The following is a 17,433-nucleotide window of genomic DNA, read 5'->3' as shown; positions in this document are numbered from 1 at the left end:
CATCCCCTTCTTGCAACTCTGACACTGTGGTTGTCCTGGGAAGGTTTTGGTGCGTCATATCAATTGTTATGTATAGAGTGCTTGGGGGGGGGCATGTAAAACTTGCACCGGGGCCCATGGCTCTTTAGCTACACCACTGTACCACTGGCAGCTTCCATATTGTAGGCAGTGGGGCTCATTGTGAAAAGGCTTGCATATCCATAGAAAATCTGTCCGTCTGAGTTCTCTACAAATGCACCAATAATGGTCTTGTGCACCATTGCTGAAAGAATGGTAGCAACACCTTACAGGTATTGTCCATGGCTGCTGGCTTTGGTGGAAGTCTTGGAAAAGCCTGTAAAATTTCATAGTCCTCCTGGGTTGCTGTGCTTACAGGTACCTAATGGGTAAAGCAGGCCTACTTGCACTGAGTTACAGAGCAAGTCTTCTTGTAGATGGGTGTGTCCGGCAAAAGAGCGAACCCTTGACAGTTGCAGTAACTGTTTAGAAAAGTGCCTGCAGGCGATAGTGTTCTCCAGTAGGGGATGGGGAATGTTTCTTGCATCAGTACAGGCTGATAAGGTCTGTAAGTCTGGTATGGTGTGAGCTCCACCAAGTCCTTCATGTCTACATGAGTCTCAGAAGGAGCTGTTAAGACGTAGTGCCTTTTGGCACGGCCTCGCACTGAGCTCACAGAGGGGGGAAGTTCTCTGGCACCGACAAATCTGCAAATGGATTCTGCACAAAGTCCACCAAGAGCACAAGTAATTCTGCCTTCCGCAGGAAGATTAACGTTAAGTGTCCAACTTTCCTCTAAAAATATAGGATCTGGCAGTCGCTTCGTAGCTGATTATTTGACTTTCATGTCAAGTTATATAAAGAGAGTTTTTCTTATCACACAACAAGTTGGACGCGGTTCCAGGTGCTGAGCGACTGTACGCCAGATGGTGTTAACCCCTTGCCTGCCAGAGGAATATAAACACACAATGCTATTTCTGCTCAGACTAATAGCCCTAAGCCTCCTTTCACATTATGTTTGTGCATTAGCTTAGATCTAACACAGAACCAAAAGGGAGAGGCGCATCAGCAGCGTAGCCCCAGTGTGAGTTGTACATTGGACCCCCTCAAGCATTCTATGCATAACAACTATATAACATTACTGCTATGGGGCGCCTAGTTTTGGCACTCGGTGCTGAGCGGTGCAGTGCCGAAACCACCTGCTTCAGGTCTAGTGGTCTCACTAACACCAATTTACCCTCAACCTCTGCCTGAGCGAACCCCTCCTCCACTCCTAAGACTAACAGCCGCACTGCTAGCACTAACCTGCCTTTAACCACTTGAGGAGCGTAAGCTTACACCCCAGCCCCATCCCCCTCCCCCCCTCCCCCACCTTAGTGACCAGGTTATTTTTTTACAATGCGGGCCACTGCAGCTTTAAGGGCTCGCTGCAGGGCCGTACAACTCAGCACACAAGTGATCCCCCCCCTTTTCTGCCCACCAACAGAGATTTCTGGTGGTGGGCTCTGATGATTGCTCCTGCGATGTTTGTTTGTTTATTTATTTATTTTATTTAAATAAATATTTTTTTTTATCCCCCCCCCCCCCCCCCCCCTGCCAGCCAATGACAGCGATCAGCTGTCATAGACATCAGCCTATGAGAACCAATTGCTCCTGAGCCTCTCTAGGGGAGAGCTGAGTGACACGTTTGTCCCCAGTACAGCGCTGCCATAGATCGCAGAGCTGTACAATGTAAATAGACGGTTTCAATACGATAGCCGCTGGTAGACTGATGACAGAGCGGGGATGCGTCACTCAAGTGGGGAGGCGTGTGATACCCTGCAAAACATGCCCCCTGCAGTTCACACCAACTGGCGTTGTGCGGTTCTGGGGCTACCACCTTGCGACTGCCAATTGGCGTCAGGTGGTCACAAGGAGGTTAAACCTGCCCCTATGGGATAAATATCAACAAGCCGGGGGAGGGATATGAGAAGGACTCTAGTGAACATACACAAATGGGGTTTTAGCATGCCCCGAGGTAAAAGGCATGCTTTAGTACCACAACAGCTCAGTTGAAGTGTACCTGTAAAAAGTGGCCCAAAGGAGTACTCACCTCAATATCCAGAGGCTTCCCCCATCCTCCTCCACTGGACCGTTCCAGTGCTGCTTTCCCAGAAAGACCATCAACAAGCCCAATCAGGCTTGGCTTTTCGGCCAAAACCCGAAAGGCTCCATGCTACTGCACAGGCGCAGTGCAGCCACATGCCTGCGAGCCCCGGAACTCTGAGCACTGGAACAGCGTGGTGGAGGACGGGGGAACTCTCTAGAAGATCGAGAGGCTTCCATCTCCTGTGTCCGATTTTTTTGCTTCTGAAAGCTTACAGGTTTACTTTAACCACTTAACGACCGTCTAACGCCGATAGGCGTCGGCGGGTCGTTAGTGGTATAGCATGGAAACGGCCGCTCGATCGAGCGGCCTTTCCATGCCAGTTCACGGAGACTGTCTCCGTGAACAGTGTGCGAGCCGCCGATCGCGGCTCGCACGCATAATGTAAACATCCGGGGAAGAAATCCCCGCTGTTTACATCACACGGCGCTGCTGCGCAGCAGCGCCGTGACATAGATCGGCGATCCCCGGCCTCTGATTGGCCGGGGATCGCCGGCATCTGATAGGCAGAAGCCTATCCTATCAGGCGCAGGACGGAACTCCGTCCTGCGCCACTCACAGGGTAAGGGAGAGGGAGGGAAAGCCGGGGAGGGCGGAAAGCGCTCCGGAGGGGGGCTTTGAAGAGCCCCCCCCCCCCGGAAAGTGCGAGTAGCCGGCGGCGATCAGACCCCCCCAGCAGGACATCCCCCCAGTGGGGAAAAAAGGGGGGAAGTCTGATCGCCCTGGCTATTTCCTGATCGGTGCTGCGGGCTGGAGAGTCCACGCAGCACCGATCAGAAGAAAATACCCCGGTCCTTAAGTGGTTAAGGAAAAAAATAACACTACAATTAGAAGCTGTTTTATAGCATTCATTTGACATTTTTTATCCATGAATATTTTATTCCCCAGTCATTAAGTCATATTTCCAGTTAATCCTTCCTGTGTGAAGTTTGGTGTGTCACACACTGATTGCCGTCTTGGATAGATAGTATTAGTTACATATGCTCAGTTTCTGTATCATGGTAACCCAGCATTTCCCTCACTGAGAAAACTCCCAGGACTTGCAGCGGTCACTAGACAGCCTATCTCTGAAGGATGAAGCAGGCGGTTGTACCGCGTTGTATCTCTGAAGGCTGACAGACTTGCAGCGGTCACTAGACAGCCTATCTCTGAAGGATGAAGCAAACCGTTGTACCGTGATGTATCTCTGAAGGCTGACTAATAGAGATATTTGACTTTTTGCAGCTGGTGCGCTTGAAGATTACACGCCTGTGCGAAGGACACCAGCAGTGGAGCCCGCACCTGCGCCGAGGTCTGTTTAATGTCTGCTTATTTCTCAGAATTATTACCTAAAGATAAAGCTGCATTTACTTAAATGAATTGGAGTTATACGCTATATGCGTTGCCAAAAGCTCCTATCCTTTTGTATTAGACAACTTGAAATTGGAAAAGTGAACAGCAGCGCTGGATTTATCATATGGCATTGTAGGCACGTGCCTACAGGCGCCTGATGATGGAAAAGCGGCTCACTCCCTTTTCCTGGTGCCCCCCTCCTGCCTAACCTATAAGGTCGGGCGGATCGCTCAGAAGCAGCCGTATCAGTCCGCCGACAGTGCGTACAGACGCCGGACTGTCGTTGGAACGCCCACCCAGCGGGAGGTGGCGACGGACCCGTCGTTGCCTCCAGTCCGGCGTGTGTACGGACCTATAGAGTCCTGATGAGAGTGTGAATTAAGGCTCATACACACATACCAACATTCTGTCCAACTATCTTTCAAAGATAAATTGGGTGTGTGTACAGCTGACAAACAACAAGTTAACCAGCTGATAACAGTTTGTTTGCCAGATCCAACGAGTGGATCAATCTGACCAACTATCATGCAGGTCGGAATGTGTGTACAAGTCTTTTGAACAACTTTGTTGTTTTAAGCCGCATCTACACACGTAGATGCGGCCGCGATGCTCCTTATCAATAGAGCCGCTGATGCAGCTCGATTGATAAGATCCAACAGGACGGATCTTGCTTCCGCCGATTCCCTGCTCGCTCCCCGCGAGGAGACAATGGCAGGGAATCGAGCGGAAGATAAGCGGCGCTGGCGGGGACGAGCGGGGAATCGAATGCGGCGCACGCGCAGCGAGCGGGGACACGCCGGGCACGCGGAAGAGGCGATCCGGCGGCTAATCGAGCCGCCGGATCGCAGCCTCATTTACATATGTAGATGAGGCTTTTGAATGCAGACATGTTGCGCAGTTTGTCATTTTGCTTGCACGCATAGTATTTAAAGAGACACTGAAGCGGGAAAAAAAAATATGATATAGTGAATTGGTTGTGTACTATGAATAATTACTAGAAGATTAGCAGCAAAGAAAATATTCTCATAATTTTATTTTCAGCTATATAGTGTTTTTTCTAACATTGCATCATTCTCTAATATGTGCAGATTACACAACACTCCGCATTCAAAATGATTCTTTCAGAGCAGTCTGTGAACTAATGACCTCTCCTCTGGCAGAGAAAAAGTAAATAGTTTAGGAACACTTGAGATAATAAAAGTCAGATAACAGCCCTCTCCACGACTTTGAAAGTCATGTTGTACAGTCGGTTGTGCATTAAAGAAGAACTCCACTGAACATTTTACTGTTGGCAGGTGATGTAGCTGCCGCATGGTTTTTGGCAGTTGCAAACAGCTGTAAACAGCTATTTCCCACAAAAGTTCGAACTTTTCTTGTGGGAGGGTATACTTGTGGGAGGGGTTTCACCACAATATCAGTAATACAGCACCCCCTGATGGTCTGTTTGTGAAAAGGAATAGATTTCTCATGTAAAAGGGGGTATCAGCTACTGATTGGGATAAAGTTCAATTTTTGGTCTGAGTTTCTCTTTAAGTTGGACATGTGTATGAGCCTTTAGAGGGTACTCACGCAGCTCTTGGCATTCCACTGATAAGATCTTGCTTCATTCAGGGGCACCTCTAGCTACCTAATACTTAGGGGGCACCTCTAGATACTTAATATTGAGGGTATTTTTGGCTACCTAATACTAAAAGGGCCACCTGTAGCTATCTATGAGGGGGCAAGGGATCTAAGGAGAAGCTGGGCCAGCCAGCCCACTAGCCATTCGGTGGTGGGTTGTAGGTTTATGAAGAGCGAAGTCTAAGGTGGCAGGACAGATGCCTACAGGCTCCTGTGAGGTAAATCCGGGCCTGGGCGGAGTTGTTCCTTGCAGCAGCCAATCAGCTTCCCACTGTCCTTTTTTGGTGCATGCTAGATAAAGTTAAACAAATATCTGTCTAGTGTGGATGGCCAATAACATACTAATAATGCCAAATTGCATGCAGATTTCGTGGCCATTCCCTGTCAATTCTGACTGGTCCAATTCTAAGCTGCATACAAGTTGCATGAAATGTGCTTGCAAGACTGAATTATAAGCATCTCATTGAACATCTGGTTGGACTTGATGGAGGAATGTCTTTTTTTCAATCAAACTAACTATGTAACTATCTCTATTGCCTAGTGGTCACCTCTCTGCATAAGCATAGATTAAAGTGTACCAGAAGCAAAAATAATAAACAAAACTAGATGTTACAGTTTTGTACACAGTAGAGAGGAATGGCAGTGCATCTAGTACCAAGCTGCACCTGACTGACAACTATCTGCATAGAGCTGCAAGGCCTCTTAAAGGAGTTATCAGGGATTTATATGTAAAATAAGTGCTATTTACCCAGGGCTTCGTCCAGCCCCAAGCTTCCAGCATGTCCCTCGCTGCAGATCTGCGGTGAGCCGTTCACCGCCCCTGCCTCTCAGTCCCCGGCGATGACGTCAGGCTGACCTGGAGGTCGGCTTGTACAGGTCAGCCTGTACTGCATCTGCACAAGAAACCACATCGTGGACCAAAGCGTACTGCGCAATAGTTCTACGCCTGCTCAGTATGCTCCGGTCCACGTGGTGGTGATTGACAGCGCCGCTCGTGCTGGCGCAGTACAGGCCGACCTCCAGGCCTGACTTCATCGCTGGGGACCGAGAGGCAGCGGCGGCGAACGGCTCACCGCAGAGCTGCGGCGAGGGACATGCTGGAAGCTTGGGGCTGGACAAAGCCCCGGGCAAGTAGCCCTTATTTTACATACAAATCCCTGATAACTCCTTCAAAGACACAACTGCGCTCGTTACAGCTGAGACAGATGCTAAACACCTAATGGAGGATGTTTGCATGCAAAATAATTTGCATGCAAAGGATTTCATACTAGACTCTTCAATCACGATGAGGTAATCCCTTCAGAAGGGACCCTAGCAGCTATCCATTAAAATGGAGGAAGAGGTGCAGCGTTTGACCGCACACAACCCTAAACTCTGTTTAAAATAAAAAACTAAATGCAGTTGTTTCTTTAACAGGCTTTGTAGCTCTATGCAAATACTTGTCAGTCAGGTGTAGCTTGCCCTCATAGCTTGGCCCTCATAATTATTCATGGTAGAAATAGGGGCTTTGCCATGCTATTTATATAGTTGATAGGTGCTTTCCTGTCCATCTAACCCTTTGACTTAATTTCTTCACAATTAGATGACCTTCAATAAGTTTGCTGTCAATCAGCAGGGTTGGTTTTAAGTGAAATGGGGCCCAGGACAAATGAACATGCCCCCCATAGCAGTATTAGGTGCCCTTTGTCCCTCCACCCCACCTCTGGACCCCAGGAGTGATGCCTTTTAAGCCCTACATGCTCTGGGCCCCTGGACTATTGCCCAGTTTACCCCTATGGAAGAACAACAACAACAAAAAAACTGCACAGAGGGTAGTCTAGGAAGTGCTTGCTAGTAATGTCTGCAAGGCTGTTATGTGCCTCAAGCAAAGTCTAATGCTGGATACACATCATGCGTTTCCGCGTCGAATGCGTCCGTCGATACGCGTCAATGCGATTATTTCCGAGCATTTCCGAACGAATTTCGATAATTTTTAGGTCGATTGCCATGTAAAGTATGGCAAATCGACCTAACGATCCATCGAAGCTTGAATCGGACATGTCGGAAATAATCGAATCGATATGTATCGACAGACGCATCGAACGCGGAAACGCATGGTGTGTATCCAGCATTAGGCAGGAACTAGTAGGCTTGTGGAGAAGAGCAGATGATGTCACCACGGCGCCGCTCCTCTGGGCCTACTTGGAAAGGCACCCTGATTTACATGCACCGCATCACAGAAGGCCACGTTTACAGCACATTTGAATAAATTCTGTCTAATTGTGTCTAATCCAGGGATAATATATACATAGGCTTTTTAATCTGCACACCTGGAGTTGAGCACTAAATGTTCCGCACATTTCAGTAAACTGTTTAGCCAAGACATTTTTTCCACACAACTCCTCTGTTCAAACCCATTATTCATTAAGAAAATGTCCTAGAGAGCTTTGGCTACTCCAGTTTCAGAAGCTATTGATTCTGAAACACTCACATTTTCCCCAAGCAAACAAATGGAAAGTCAGACTGTGAGATGCGATTAACTCACCAGTCACAAAGTATTTTTCTGACTAATGCTGCCCCCTGGTGGTTAGATTGTTTAACTTCTAAACTAAATGGGAAATACTCAGTGGTGCTCAGCAGAGCTCGAATATTCAAGTAGCTCAAATATTCAAGGTCTTTTTCAGCTATTCGAGCTCGAATACCGAGCTCGAATAGCTGCAGCTATTCGAATGGGCTATTCGAGTGAACTCGAATAGCACACTCACTATTCGAGCAAACAGCGCTATTCGAGCTCGAATACCGAGCTCGAATAGCGTCATAGCCCAGATTGATGTCCTTAGAGCCAATCAGAGGGCTCCCAGGCCCTCTGACGGCAGCCAATCACAGAGGGGGACCCTGGCCAGCCCCTACCCTATAAATAGCGGCCGCCATGTTAGGTTTTTCCGTCCTTGCCTGACTTTGTACAGAGAGAGATCTGCTCCTTTGTGCTTTGGCTTAGCAAGTGCTCTATAGTGGTCAACTACCTAGCGTTTTTGCTCACATACACCTGCTCTATACACCTATATTGTTGTTAGCTAGATAGAGATTGTATTTTAGTTAGTAGCTTGTGTGTTACATAGAGACAGGCAGCTGCTGCAGGCAAGCTTACACAGCTTTAGGCCTCAGGGCCTTGCCTGTGTGGGCAGCTGTCCTCCTGTCCTCTGTTAGTTTATTTCTGTTCTATACCAGTGTTTCTGCTGTTTATTCTACCCTGTCTTGTCCTTTACTTACTGATTGATTATTGTATTTTGTATACTGTACTAGGGACACTCACTGTTACTGTTCATAGCTCCTGCGTGTGTGTGTGTGTGCGTGCACTGTCTGTAGTGTGTACACAGTACACAGTATTCCCTTCTACTGAATCATCTGATTACTACTGAATCTGATTATTGTATTTTCTAGCTCTTACTGTACTAGGGAGGGACACTCAGTCACTGTTCATAGGCTAGCTCCTGCGTGTGTGTGTGCGTGCACTGTCTGTAGTGTACACACACTCTATTTCCTTCTACTGAATCTGATTACTACTGATTATTGTATTTTCTAGTTAGTGTACTATGGGACACACTCACTGTTCACTGTTCACACTTACTGATTCTACTAATTATTGTATTGTATTACTGATTATACTAATTATTGTATTTTGTATTTGTACTGTACTAGTAATCACTTAGCGATCTAATCACTTAGTGATTAGTGTCACCTCACCCACCAACCCACTCCATTAAAGTACCCCACTTTTTCACCCGCCCTTTTAAAAAACTTTTTTGTTTACGCCCAAAACATCTAAGATGTCTGGAAGTGGCAGCCAGCGCGGTTTGGGCAAGGGGAAGGGCAGCAAGGGAATCAGGAGGAGAGGGAGCAGCATTGTGGCAAGCCGCGGCCGCGCCACCATGCACAGTTCCGCAGCAGCTGCGTCAGTGGCTAACATTCCGCCTATAGCCACTGGCCGTGGACGCCTTGGGCGTCGCCAAGCAGGAGCAACTCACGCTGCAGAGACACAGCAGCAGCGTGTAGTACCTGCTCCTATTTTGCTCCAGCCGGGTCAGAAACGTCCCATTGAGGAAAAGGATGCAGCCACTGTGGTGCAACTGATGACGGAGGATGAGCAGCCCGCCATCAGCTCTGCATCCGAGGCCTCCACCCTCACCACCACCACCACCACCACCACCCCTGTTCGCAGCAGCCGCCCAGCAGGGCCTGGGGAGGAGGCCAGTTCACCGTCAGTTGGCGATCTGTCATTCAGCAGTCTTTTGACCCCAGGCATCATGAGTCAATTGTCTGCTGTTGTTGGCGATTTGGAGGAGGAGATGTTGATGGGCACTTTGGGGGATGAGGGATTGGACAGCAAGACTGTGGCGACAGTCAAGCAGCCCATCCATGCATCAGGAGAGGAGTTTGGGGGGTCATCATCCCAGCAGGACATGTTTCAGGAGGGGGAGGATGATGATGATGACGTGGTGACAGACAAAGACTGGGTGCCGCCACCACCAGCACCTGAGGAGGAGGAGGAGGAGGAGGATGCACTTGTGGGCCTTGCAAGGAGGCGCATCATTGCAAGCATTGGCAGCAGTAGGCAGGTCCCACAGCCTGCTGGTGTCTCAGGCTCAGCAGCAGCAGCAGCAGCAGCAGCATCTGCCAGTACCACCACCAGCCGCACCCAAGCCCTCCACCCCCCCCCCCCCCCCAACCACCACAGGGAGACAGGCAGCAGCGGCTCCAGGCCGTAGGGGGCTTTTCTTGTCACCAATCTGGCAATTTTTCACCATGCCCACAGTTGACAGCAAGTACGCCACTTGCAACCACTGTCAGCGGAAGTTGAGCAGAGGTGCAGACCCCTTAAAGTTCAGCACCAGCTCTCTCATCAACCATCTTGCTGCTAAACATTACCACCAGCATGAGGAGTTCCAGAGGCTGAAGGCATCTGGTGCTGGCAGTGGCACCACACCCATCACTGCACAGCCTTCAGCAACAGCAGCAGCAACAGCAGCCACCCGCCCTCCTGCTCCTCCAGCAGCACCAGCAGGAGTGAGGAAACGCACTGCTCCTCCCCCCCTCTGCAACTCCTGCCGCCGACACTGAGGCCTGTTCTGGCAGCCAGTCCTCAGTGGCCTCCTCTGCTATCTCCGCTGGTTCCCGTGCTAGCAAAAGGCAACGCCAGAGCCTTTTGAGCGAGTCCTTCCAGGGGGTGGTTAGGGCTCTGCCTCCCAGCAGCCGTCGCGTGCGTCAGCTGAACGGCTTGCTGGCACGGGCCATGTGCCGTACACGCTCGTGCAGGAGGGAAGAGACATGCGTGCGCTGCTTGCTTGTGCAGCCCCAGACTGGCAGCTCCCCAGCAGACACTTCTTCGCCCGCCAGGTCATGCCTGCACTGCACCGCTTTGTCATGGCCAATGTGGAGCGAGGGCTGGAGCACGCGGTTGGTGAAAGGGTCCACATCACCATGGACTCCTGGAGCAGCCGCTTCGGGACAGGCCGCTACCTTCACTGTCCACTCGGTCAGCTTGGTGGAAGGGGGTGAGGATGGGAGAGCAGCAGCAGGCACAGCAGCAGCAACACAGTGGGTGGTGCCACCCCGCAGGGTCAGGGGAACTGCAGCAGGTTCCTCCGATCCTCTGCCATCCTCCGGCACACCTGGCCAAGCCCCCCGCCTCAGCAGCAGCGTGAAGCCACGCCACTGCCAAGCGCTGCTGCAGTTGGTCAGCCTTGGGAAGACCAAACTGACGGCAACCCATGTGTTGGCCAAACTCCAGGAGCAGGAGAGGATTTGGCTGACAACCAGAGGCCTCAGAGTTGGAGAGGTGGTGGCCGACAATGGGGCCAATCTGGTTGCCGCCATCGACAGGGGAAACCTGACCCACATCCCCTATGTTGCCCACGTGCTGAACCTGGTGGTGCAGAAGTTCTTGCGCACCTAACAAGGGATGGGCGAACTGCTGGAAACGGCAAGGAATGTTGTGCGTCACTTCCGGCGCTCGGCTGCAGCCTGTGCGAGCCTGGAAGACGTGCAAAAGGAGCTGGAGCTGCCACGCCATCGGCTGATCCTTGACGTTCTAACTCGCTGGAACTCCACCCTGGCGATGTTGGAGCGTCTGGTTGAACAGAAGCACGCTGTCAACCAGTACCTTGCCCTGGCCACTGTGTCCGCCGCTCAGAAAAGGGACAAGACCAGCAACATCCCGTCCATCGTCCCCGATGACGACTGGGGGCACATGCAGCAGGTGTGCTTAGTGCTGGCTCCCTTTCTGCAGGCCACCAACATGGTGAGCAGGGACCATGCTATGGTGTGCGAGTGGGTGCCCCTGGTTTGTCTGCTGAACAGGGCCCTCAATGCTTTGCTGGAACAGGGAGCGGCAGCCTTGGCCCAGCAGGAGCGGCATGCAGCTGCACAGTCCACCTCTGAGGGGGAGGAGGAGGAGGACTTGGTGGAGGTCCCTGACCTTGCTGCTGATGAGGGGGATCAGCACAGTGCAGCTGAGTTGGTGCGGGGGTGGAGAGAGGATGAGGCGGCAGAGGAGGAGGATGAGGACAGCACTGCCGTCGATGTGCCAGCAGACGTGGCCCGCCTCTTCCCAATGGCAGCGCACATGCTGACGTGCCTGCGCAAGGACCCCAGGGTGATCCAGATGAAGCAGAGGGAGGACATCTGGATCAGCATGATGTTGGACCCGCGCCTCAAGGGGAAGTTGAGCCAGTTCCTGCCTCCTGCAGGAGGAGACCCAGCGCAACAAATAAGGAGCTTGCAGCAGGCCCTTGTTGAGCGCTTGGAGGAAGCCTTCCCCCAGCCTTCCACCCCCACTGTCCAGCCAGCACAGAGGCAGCAGCAGGTGCCTGCATCCAGCAGCAAGCGCCCTACAGACCTGCTGTCTCTCAGCAACGAGCTCTACAGGACTGTAGAGGCTCCAGCAGTGACTAGAGAGGAGGTGCATGCAGCATCCTCCTCCGGTCACAGCCAGTGCCTGACCCGCATGGTGGCTGACTACATGAGGTCCTACAGCGGGCTAACTGTTAGCACCGCTTTGTGAATCAGGCCCTATGTGTTTGCATAGATTACATGTATAGTGCATGTGTGTGTATGCATAGATTGTATGTACAATATGTTTGTGTGCTGTGTGGGTATGTACAGCATGTGTGTATGCAGTGTGTGTGTGTGTGTGTGTGTGTGTAGATTGTGTGTGCAGTGCGTTTATGTGCTGTGTGGGTATGTACAGCATGGGTGTATGTTGTGTGTGTGTGTGTGCATATATGTAATGGTATGTTTTCACCATCCCTAGCCAGCAACCGAGTGCCACCATCCCTTCCCTCCCACCCACCATGGCCAATACCCAGTGTGTAACCCTTCAACTTAACCAGCCAGCAATCAGCATTTAACCCTCCCACCCATCCCACCAGCACCCAAAGTTTTACTCAACCACCCACCCCACCAGCACCCAGCATTTACACTTTAAAAAAAAAGGGCAGATGAGGCACTAATCGCTTTACAAAAAAGCTTCCTCAGAGGCCAGTAGGATGAGGATAGCTCATCCTACTGGCCTCTGAGGAAGCTTTTTTGTAAAGTGAAACAGCTGTCAGGCCTCCCTCACCCCCACTGTGCACCCCGCTGTGACCTTCACCGTGGATTAAAGGTATTTTTTTTCTGTATCGATTAGTGCCTCATCTGTCTTTTTTTTTTTTTTAAAGATTCTGCTCTACTGCTCTGAGTGCACAATCAGGCATGCAATACATAATCCGGTGACCCAGCAACAGCTTCGGTTGGTCTCTAGTGCCAGTCTGCTCTCTCTTCTACACATCCCAGCATTTACACTGTTACATTAAAGTTGGCTACACCCACTTCCTGTCCATGCCCATTTTCCCCATCATTATGTCATGGCCACGCCCATTTTTTTGCCGCGGCACATGCCGGACTCTAACTTTCTACTTGGTGCCCCAGATCTTTTAGGCTCTTAATAACGCCTGACACTAACAATGTGGACTTATATATAAAATATATAAAATATACAATGCTGCCCATAAGTATTCATACCCCTGGCAAATGTTGACTTAAAGTTACTTTTATTCTACCAGCAAGTAATTTTTTGACAGGAAATGACATAGGTGAAAAAAGAGAATAAGACATTGTACAAGAGGCATTATTGTGGGGGGAAAAACACATTTCTCAGCTTTTATTTACATTTGAGCAAAACGTCTCCAATCCAAAATTATTCATACCCTTCTCAATAATTAATAGAAAAGCCTTTATTGGCTATTACAGCAATTAAACGCTTCCTATAATTGCAGACCAGCTTTTTGTAGGTCTCCACAGGCATTTTTGCCCATTCATCTTTAGCAATGAGCTCCAAATCTTTCAGGTTGGAGTTTATTCTTGCCATCACCCTGATCGTTAGCTCCCTCCACAGATTCTCAATTGGAATCAAGTCAGGACTCTGGCTGGGACACTTCAAAACGTGAATGTTGTTGTCTGCAAACCATTTCTTCACAATTTTTGCTGTGCGTTTTGGGTCATTGTCATGCTGTTATGTCCACTGGTGCCTGATGTTGTTGCTGAGAAATCTCATGCATTGCTCTTTTTTCATGGTGCCATTTACTGTGATTAGGTTCCCTGTCCATTGGCTGAAGAACACACCCAAAGCATTAGGTTCCCACCACCACGTTTGACAGTGGGGACAGTGTTCTTTGGGTTGAAGGCTTCTCCTTTTTTACACCAAATGAAGGAAACATCATTGTTACCAAACAATTCAATTTTTGTTTAATCTGTCCATAACACAGAAAACCAGAAGTCTTCTTCTTTGTCCAGATGAGCATTTGCAAAGGCCAAGCAAGCTTTTGTGTGCCTTATCTGGAGAAGTGGCGTCCTCCTTGGCCTGCATCTGTGGAACCCAGCAGTGTGCAGTGTCCGTTGGATTGTCTGCCTTGAAACATTGTTACCAGCAGAGCCCAGATTCACCAGGATGGCCTTTATGGTGATCCTTGGATTCTTTTTCACCTCTCTCACTAGCCTCCTGGCCAGCGCAAGTGTCACTTTTGGCTTCCGACAACATCCTCTGAGATTTTCCACATTGCGGAACATATTGTATTTTTTTAAATAATACTTTGCCCTGTGAATTTGAAACCGTTTAGAAATGGCCTTGTAGCCCTTTCCTGACTTGTGAGCAGCCACAATGTACAGCCGCAAGTCCTCACCGAGCTCCTTTATCTTAGCCATGACTGTCCACAAACCAACTGCAGAGAGCTTCTGTTTTTAACCGTTGAGTTGATTAAAAGAGCTGTTCCCAATTAATCAGGGTAATTAGATGCTTTAGAACAGCTTGGACTATTTGGAATGGTATAGAACTTTGGATTTTCCCACAGACTGTGACAGTTTGTGAAGGGAATGAATCATTTTGGACTGGACACTCTTTGCTCAAATGTAATGAAAAAGCTGAGAATTTTTTTTTTTTTGGGGGGGGGGGGGGGAGGGGGACACAATAATTCCTCTTGTACATCGTCTTATTATCTTTTGGGAGACACCCATGTCATTTCGCATAAGTCAAAATTTGCCAGGGGTATGAGTATGAATAATTATGGGCAGCGCTGTACATACCTGGGTCTTCCTCCAGCCCCCTCCAGGCTTATCGCTCCCACGTCGTCCTCCTTCACTTCCTCTTTTCGTCCGCAATCGGCCCCGGAAAGTTCTCTGGTCAAGGGCCTACTGCGCAATGCGCAGCCTGGCCACGCATGCTCTCATGTCTCGCTCCCGCCGCTGGGAGTGTTCTGCGTGGTACTGCGCAGGTGCAGAACGCTCCTGGCAATGGGAGTGAGACAGGGAAGCACGCATGGCTGGACTGTGGCTGCGCCGACTAACCCCGACTGGACAACTTACCGGGGCCAGTTTTAGGCAAATGAGAAAGTGAAGGAGGACAGCGTTGGAGCAATAAGCCTGAAGGGGGCTGGCGGAATCGCCAGGTATGTATATTTTGTATATTTTATACATAAGTCTCCATTTCAGATACACTTTAAAGAGAACCAGAGACGAAGCACCCTCATGTATTTTACCATATATATATTGGTGGGAACATGACAGTAAACACCTACTCTGCTCCTTGTTTCATTATCCTCTGCTTAATCTGCCTGTTATCAGCTGTGATAAGAATCCCCAACTGAGCATTCAGTCTAGCTTTGCCACGGAATGATTATAGCTGAGTCTGTCTTCTGTAATGTCTTTTCAAGCCCAAGCCTGCCCCCTTGTGGCTCTGCTATAATAACTCAGCTATAATCATTCCAGGCAAAGCTAGACTGAATACTCAGTCTGGGATTCTTATCACAGCTGATAACAGGCAGATTTAGCAGAGAGGAATGAAACAAAGAGCAGAGTAGGTGTTTACTGTCATGTTCCCATTGATATATATGGTCAAATACATGAGGGTGCTTCGTCTCTGGTTCTCTTTAAGATGATGATTAATAAAAGCTACATTTTATAAATCTTGAGGTGTTGGATTTACCACCGACCTGTTAAACCCGCACTCTTTGTATTGGTTCCTTGCTGTGTGAATTGCTCTACAGAGGTCTATGTACTATTTACTATGTACTATTTATTTGTATTATACATTATAATGCATAACATTTACATAAGATTTTAAAGAGACACTGAAGCGAAAAGAAAAGTATGATATTATGATTTGTATGTGTAGCACAGCTAAGGAATAAAACATTAAGATCAGATACATCAGTCTAATTGTTTCCAGTACAGGAAGAGTTGAGAAACTCCAGTTGTCATCTCTATGCAAACAAGCCATTAAGCTCTAGGACTAAAGCTGGCCATACACTGGCCCGATTTGCCGCCGTTTCGACAGCAGATTCGATCACTGGGATCGAATCTGCTGCCAATCGTTCGCGCTACACGCCGAATTTCGATCCATTTCGTCCGATCCCGTCGATCGCTCCGTGCGGAAAATTACCGTTGATCGCCCGCGGGTAGGGAGCGCGTCGCTAGCGGCGTTCGATTGCCCAACGACCGACGCAATGGAGCGGCAATACATTACCTGCTCCGCCGGCGCGACTACCCCCGGTCACCGCTGCTCCGTGTCCGCGCTGGTCTCTGGCATGCTTCAGTTCCTCCTGCTCGGCAGGAAGATTAACCAGTAGAGGGCGCTCTACTGGTTAAACTTCCTGCCGGGCAGGAAGAAGCAAAGCATGCCGGACCTGGAGACCAGAGCGCAGACAGAGCAGCGGTGACCTGGGGACTGGAGTCGCGCCAGCGGAGCAGGTAATGTATGCGGGCGGGGGGAGCGGCGGCAGCAGCAACACCACCACCACAACAACAGATTGTGAACGGTTTCAGGCTGAAATCGGTTCACAATCTGTTTGCAGTAAAGGTAGCCATACAGATTCGATCAGAGAGGGATCTATCTGTTGGTCGAATCTGATGGCAAATCGACCAGTGTATGGCTACCTTAAGTTAGTCGTGGAGAGGGCTGTTATCTGACTTTTATTATCTCAACTGTAAGTAAATTGTTTACTTTTTCTCTGCTAGAGGAGAGGTCATTACTTCACAGACTGCTCTGAAAGAATCATTTTGAATGCTGAGTGTTGTGTAATCTGCACATATTATAGAATAATGCAATGTTAGAAAAAACACTATATACCTGAAAATAAAAGTATGAGAATATTTTCTTTGCTGCTAATCTTCTAGAAATTATTCATAGTACACAACCAATTCATTATATCATATATTTTTTTTCGCTTCAGTGTCTCTTTAGGGCAAGAAGAAATTATTTGCATCCTATTGATTATCCTTATCTGTGACATAATAAATCACCACTAGGTGGCATCCAAGCACTGCAGTTTGATGTTATTGAAACATGAGTCAAGTGGGATTCCGAATAGAGACGGAAATGATGCTGCCTGCCATGTTTGTCCCAGCAGAAAAAAAAAAAGTACTCCAAATAAGCTGATATTTTTCACTTGCCAGGTGCTGATACTTTGTAAGTAAGCATGAGAAAAAATATCTCACTGAAAATTCGAGAGAAAGGTTTATTGAATCAAGACCCTTGTGGTCACAATTATATCCAATAGGGGATGCAGAGGTTATGACCCATGGACTAGAGGGTCCCACTAGCTTTTTATTGGTGCAATGCTGGTAATGAACACCTTACTCTAAATACACCTTTCTGACACTGCAGCTGTCATTGATAGAATTTGAGACACCATATCAATAGAGTGTTTGGGGCCCCATGATAATCTTGCACTGGGGCCCCAAGCTTCTTAGTTACGCCACTGCACTTCCATGCTATATGAGAGCTTACCTACACAATATGTTCATAGTATTCAAAATCCATTGGCCCTCAT

General features: G+C 49.0%; 1 protein-coding gene across 3 annotated transcripts in view; it reads left to right on the top strand.

The window, feature by feature from the left end:
* Positions 1-17,433, top strand: part of UBE2U (ubiquitin conjugating enzyme E2 U) — an 85,806-nt gene that overhangs the window by 46,604 nt on the left and 21,769 nt on the right. For all 3 annotated transcript variants that reach the window (XR_011021951.1, XM_068239312.1, XM_068239310.1), the window contains exon 8: positions 3,368-3,434. Coding sequence is in view for 2 of the 3 variants with exons in the window: in XM_068239312.1 (XP_068095413.1) it covers positions 3,368-3,434 (67 nt within the window). In the remaining variant the exon portion in view is untranslated. The remainder of the gene's footprint in view (positions 1-3,367; positions 3,435-17,433) is intronic.

The sequence above is a fragment of the Hyperolius riggenbachi genome, chromosome 6, assembly GCF_040937935.1.
Source record: "Hyperolius riggenbachi isolate aHypRig1 chromosome 6, aHypRig1.pri, whole genome shotgun sequence".
Lineage (NCBI taxonomy): Eukaryota > Metazoa > Chordata > Amphibia > Anura > Hyperoliidae > Hyperolius > Hyperolius riggenbachi.
This window is presented reverse-complemented; position numbering and strand designations above follow the sequence as displayed.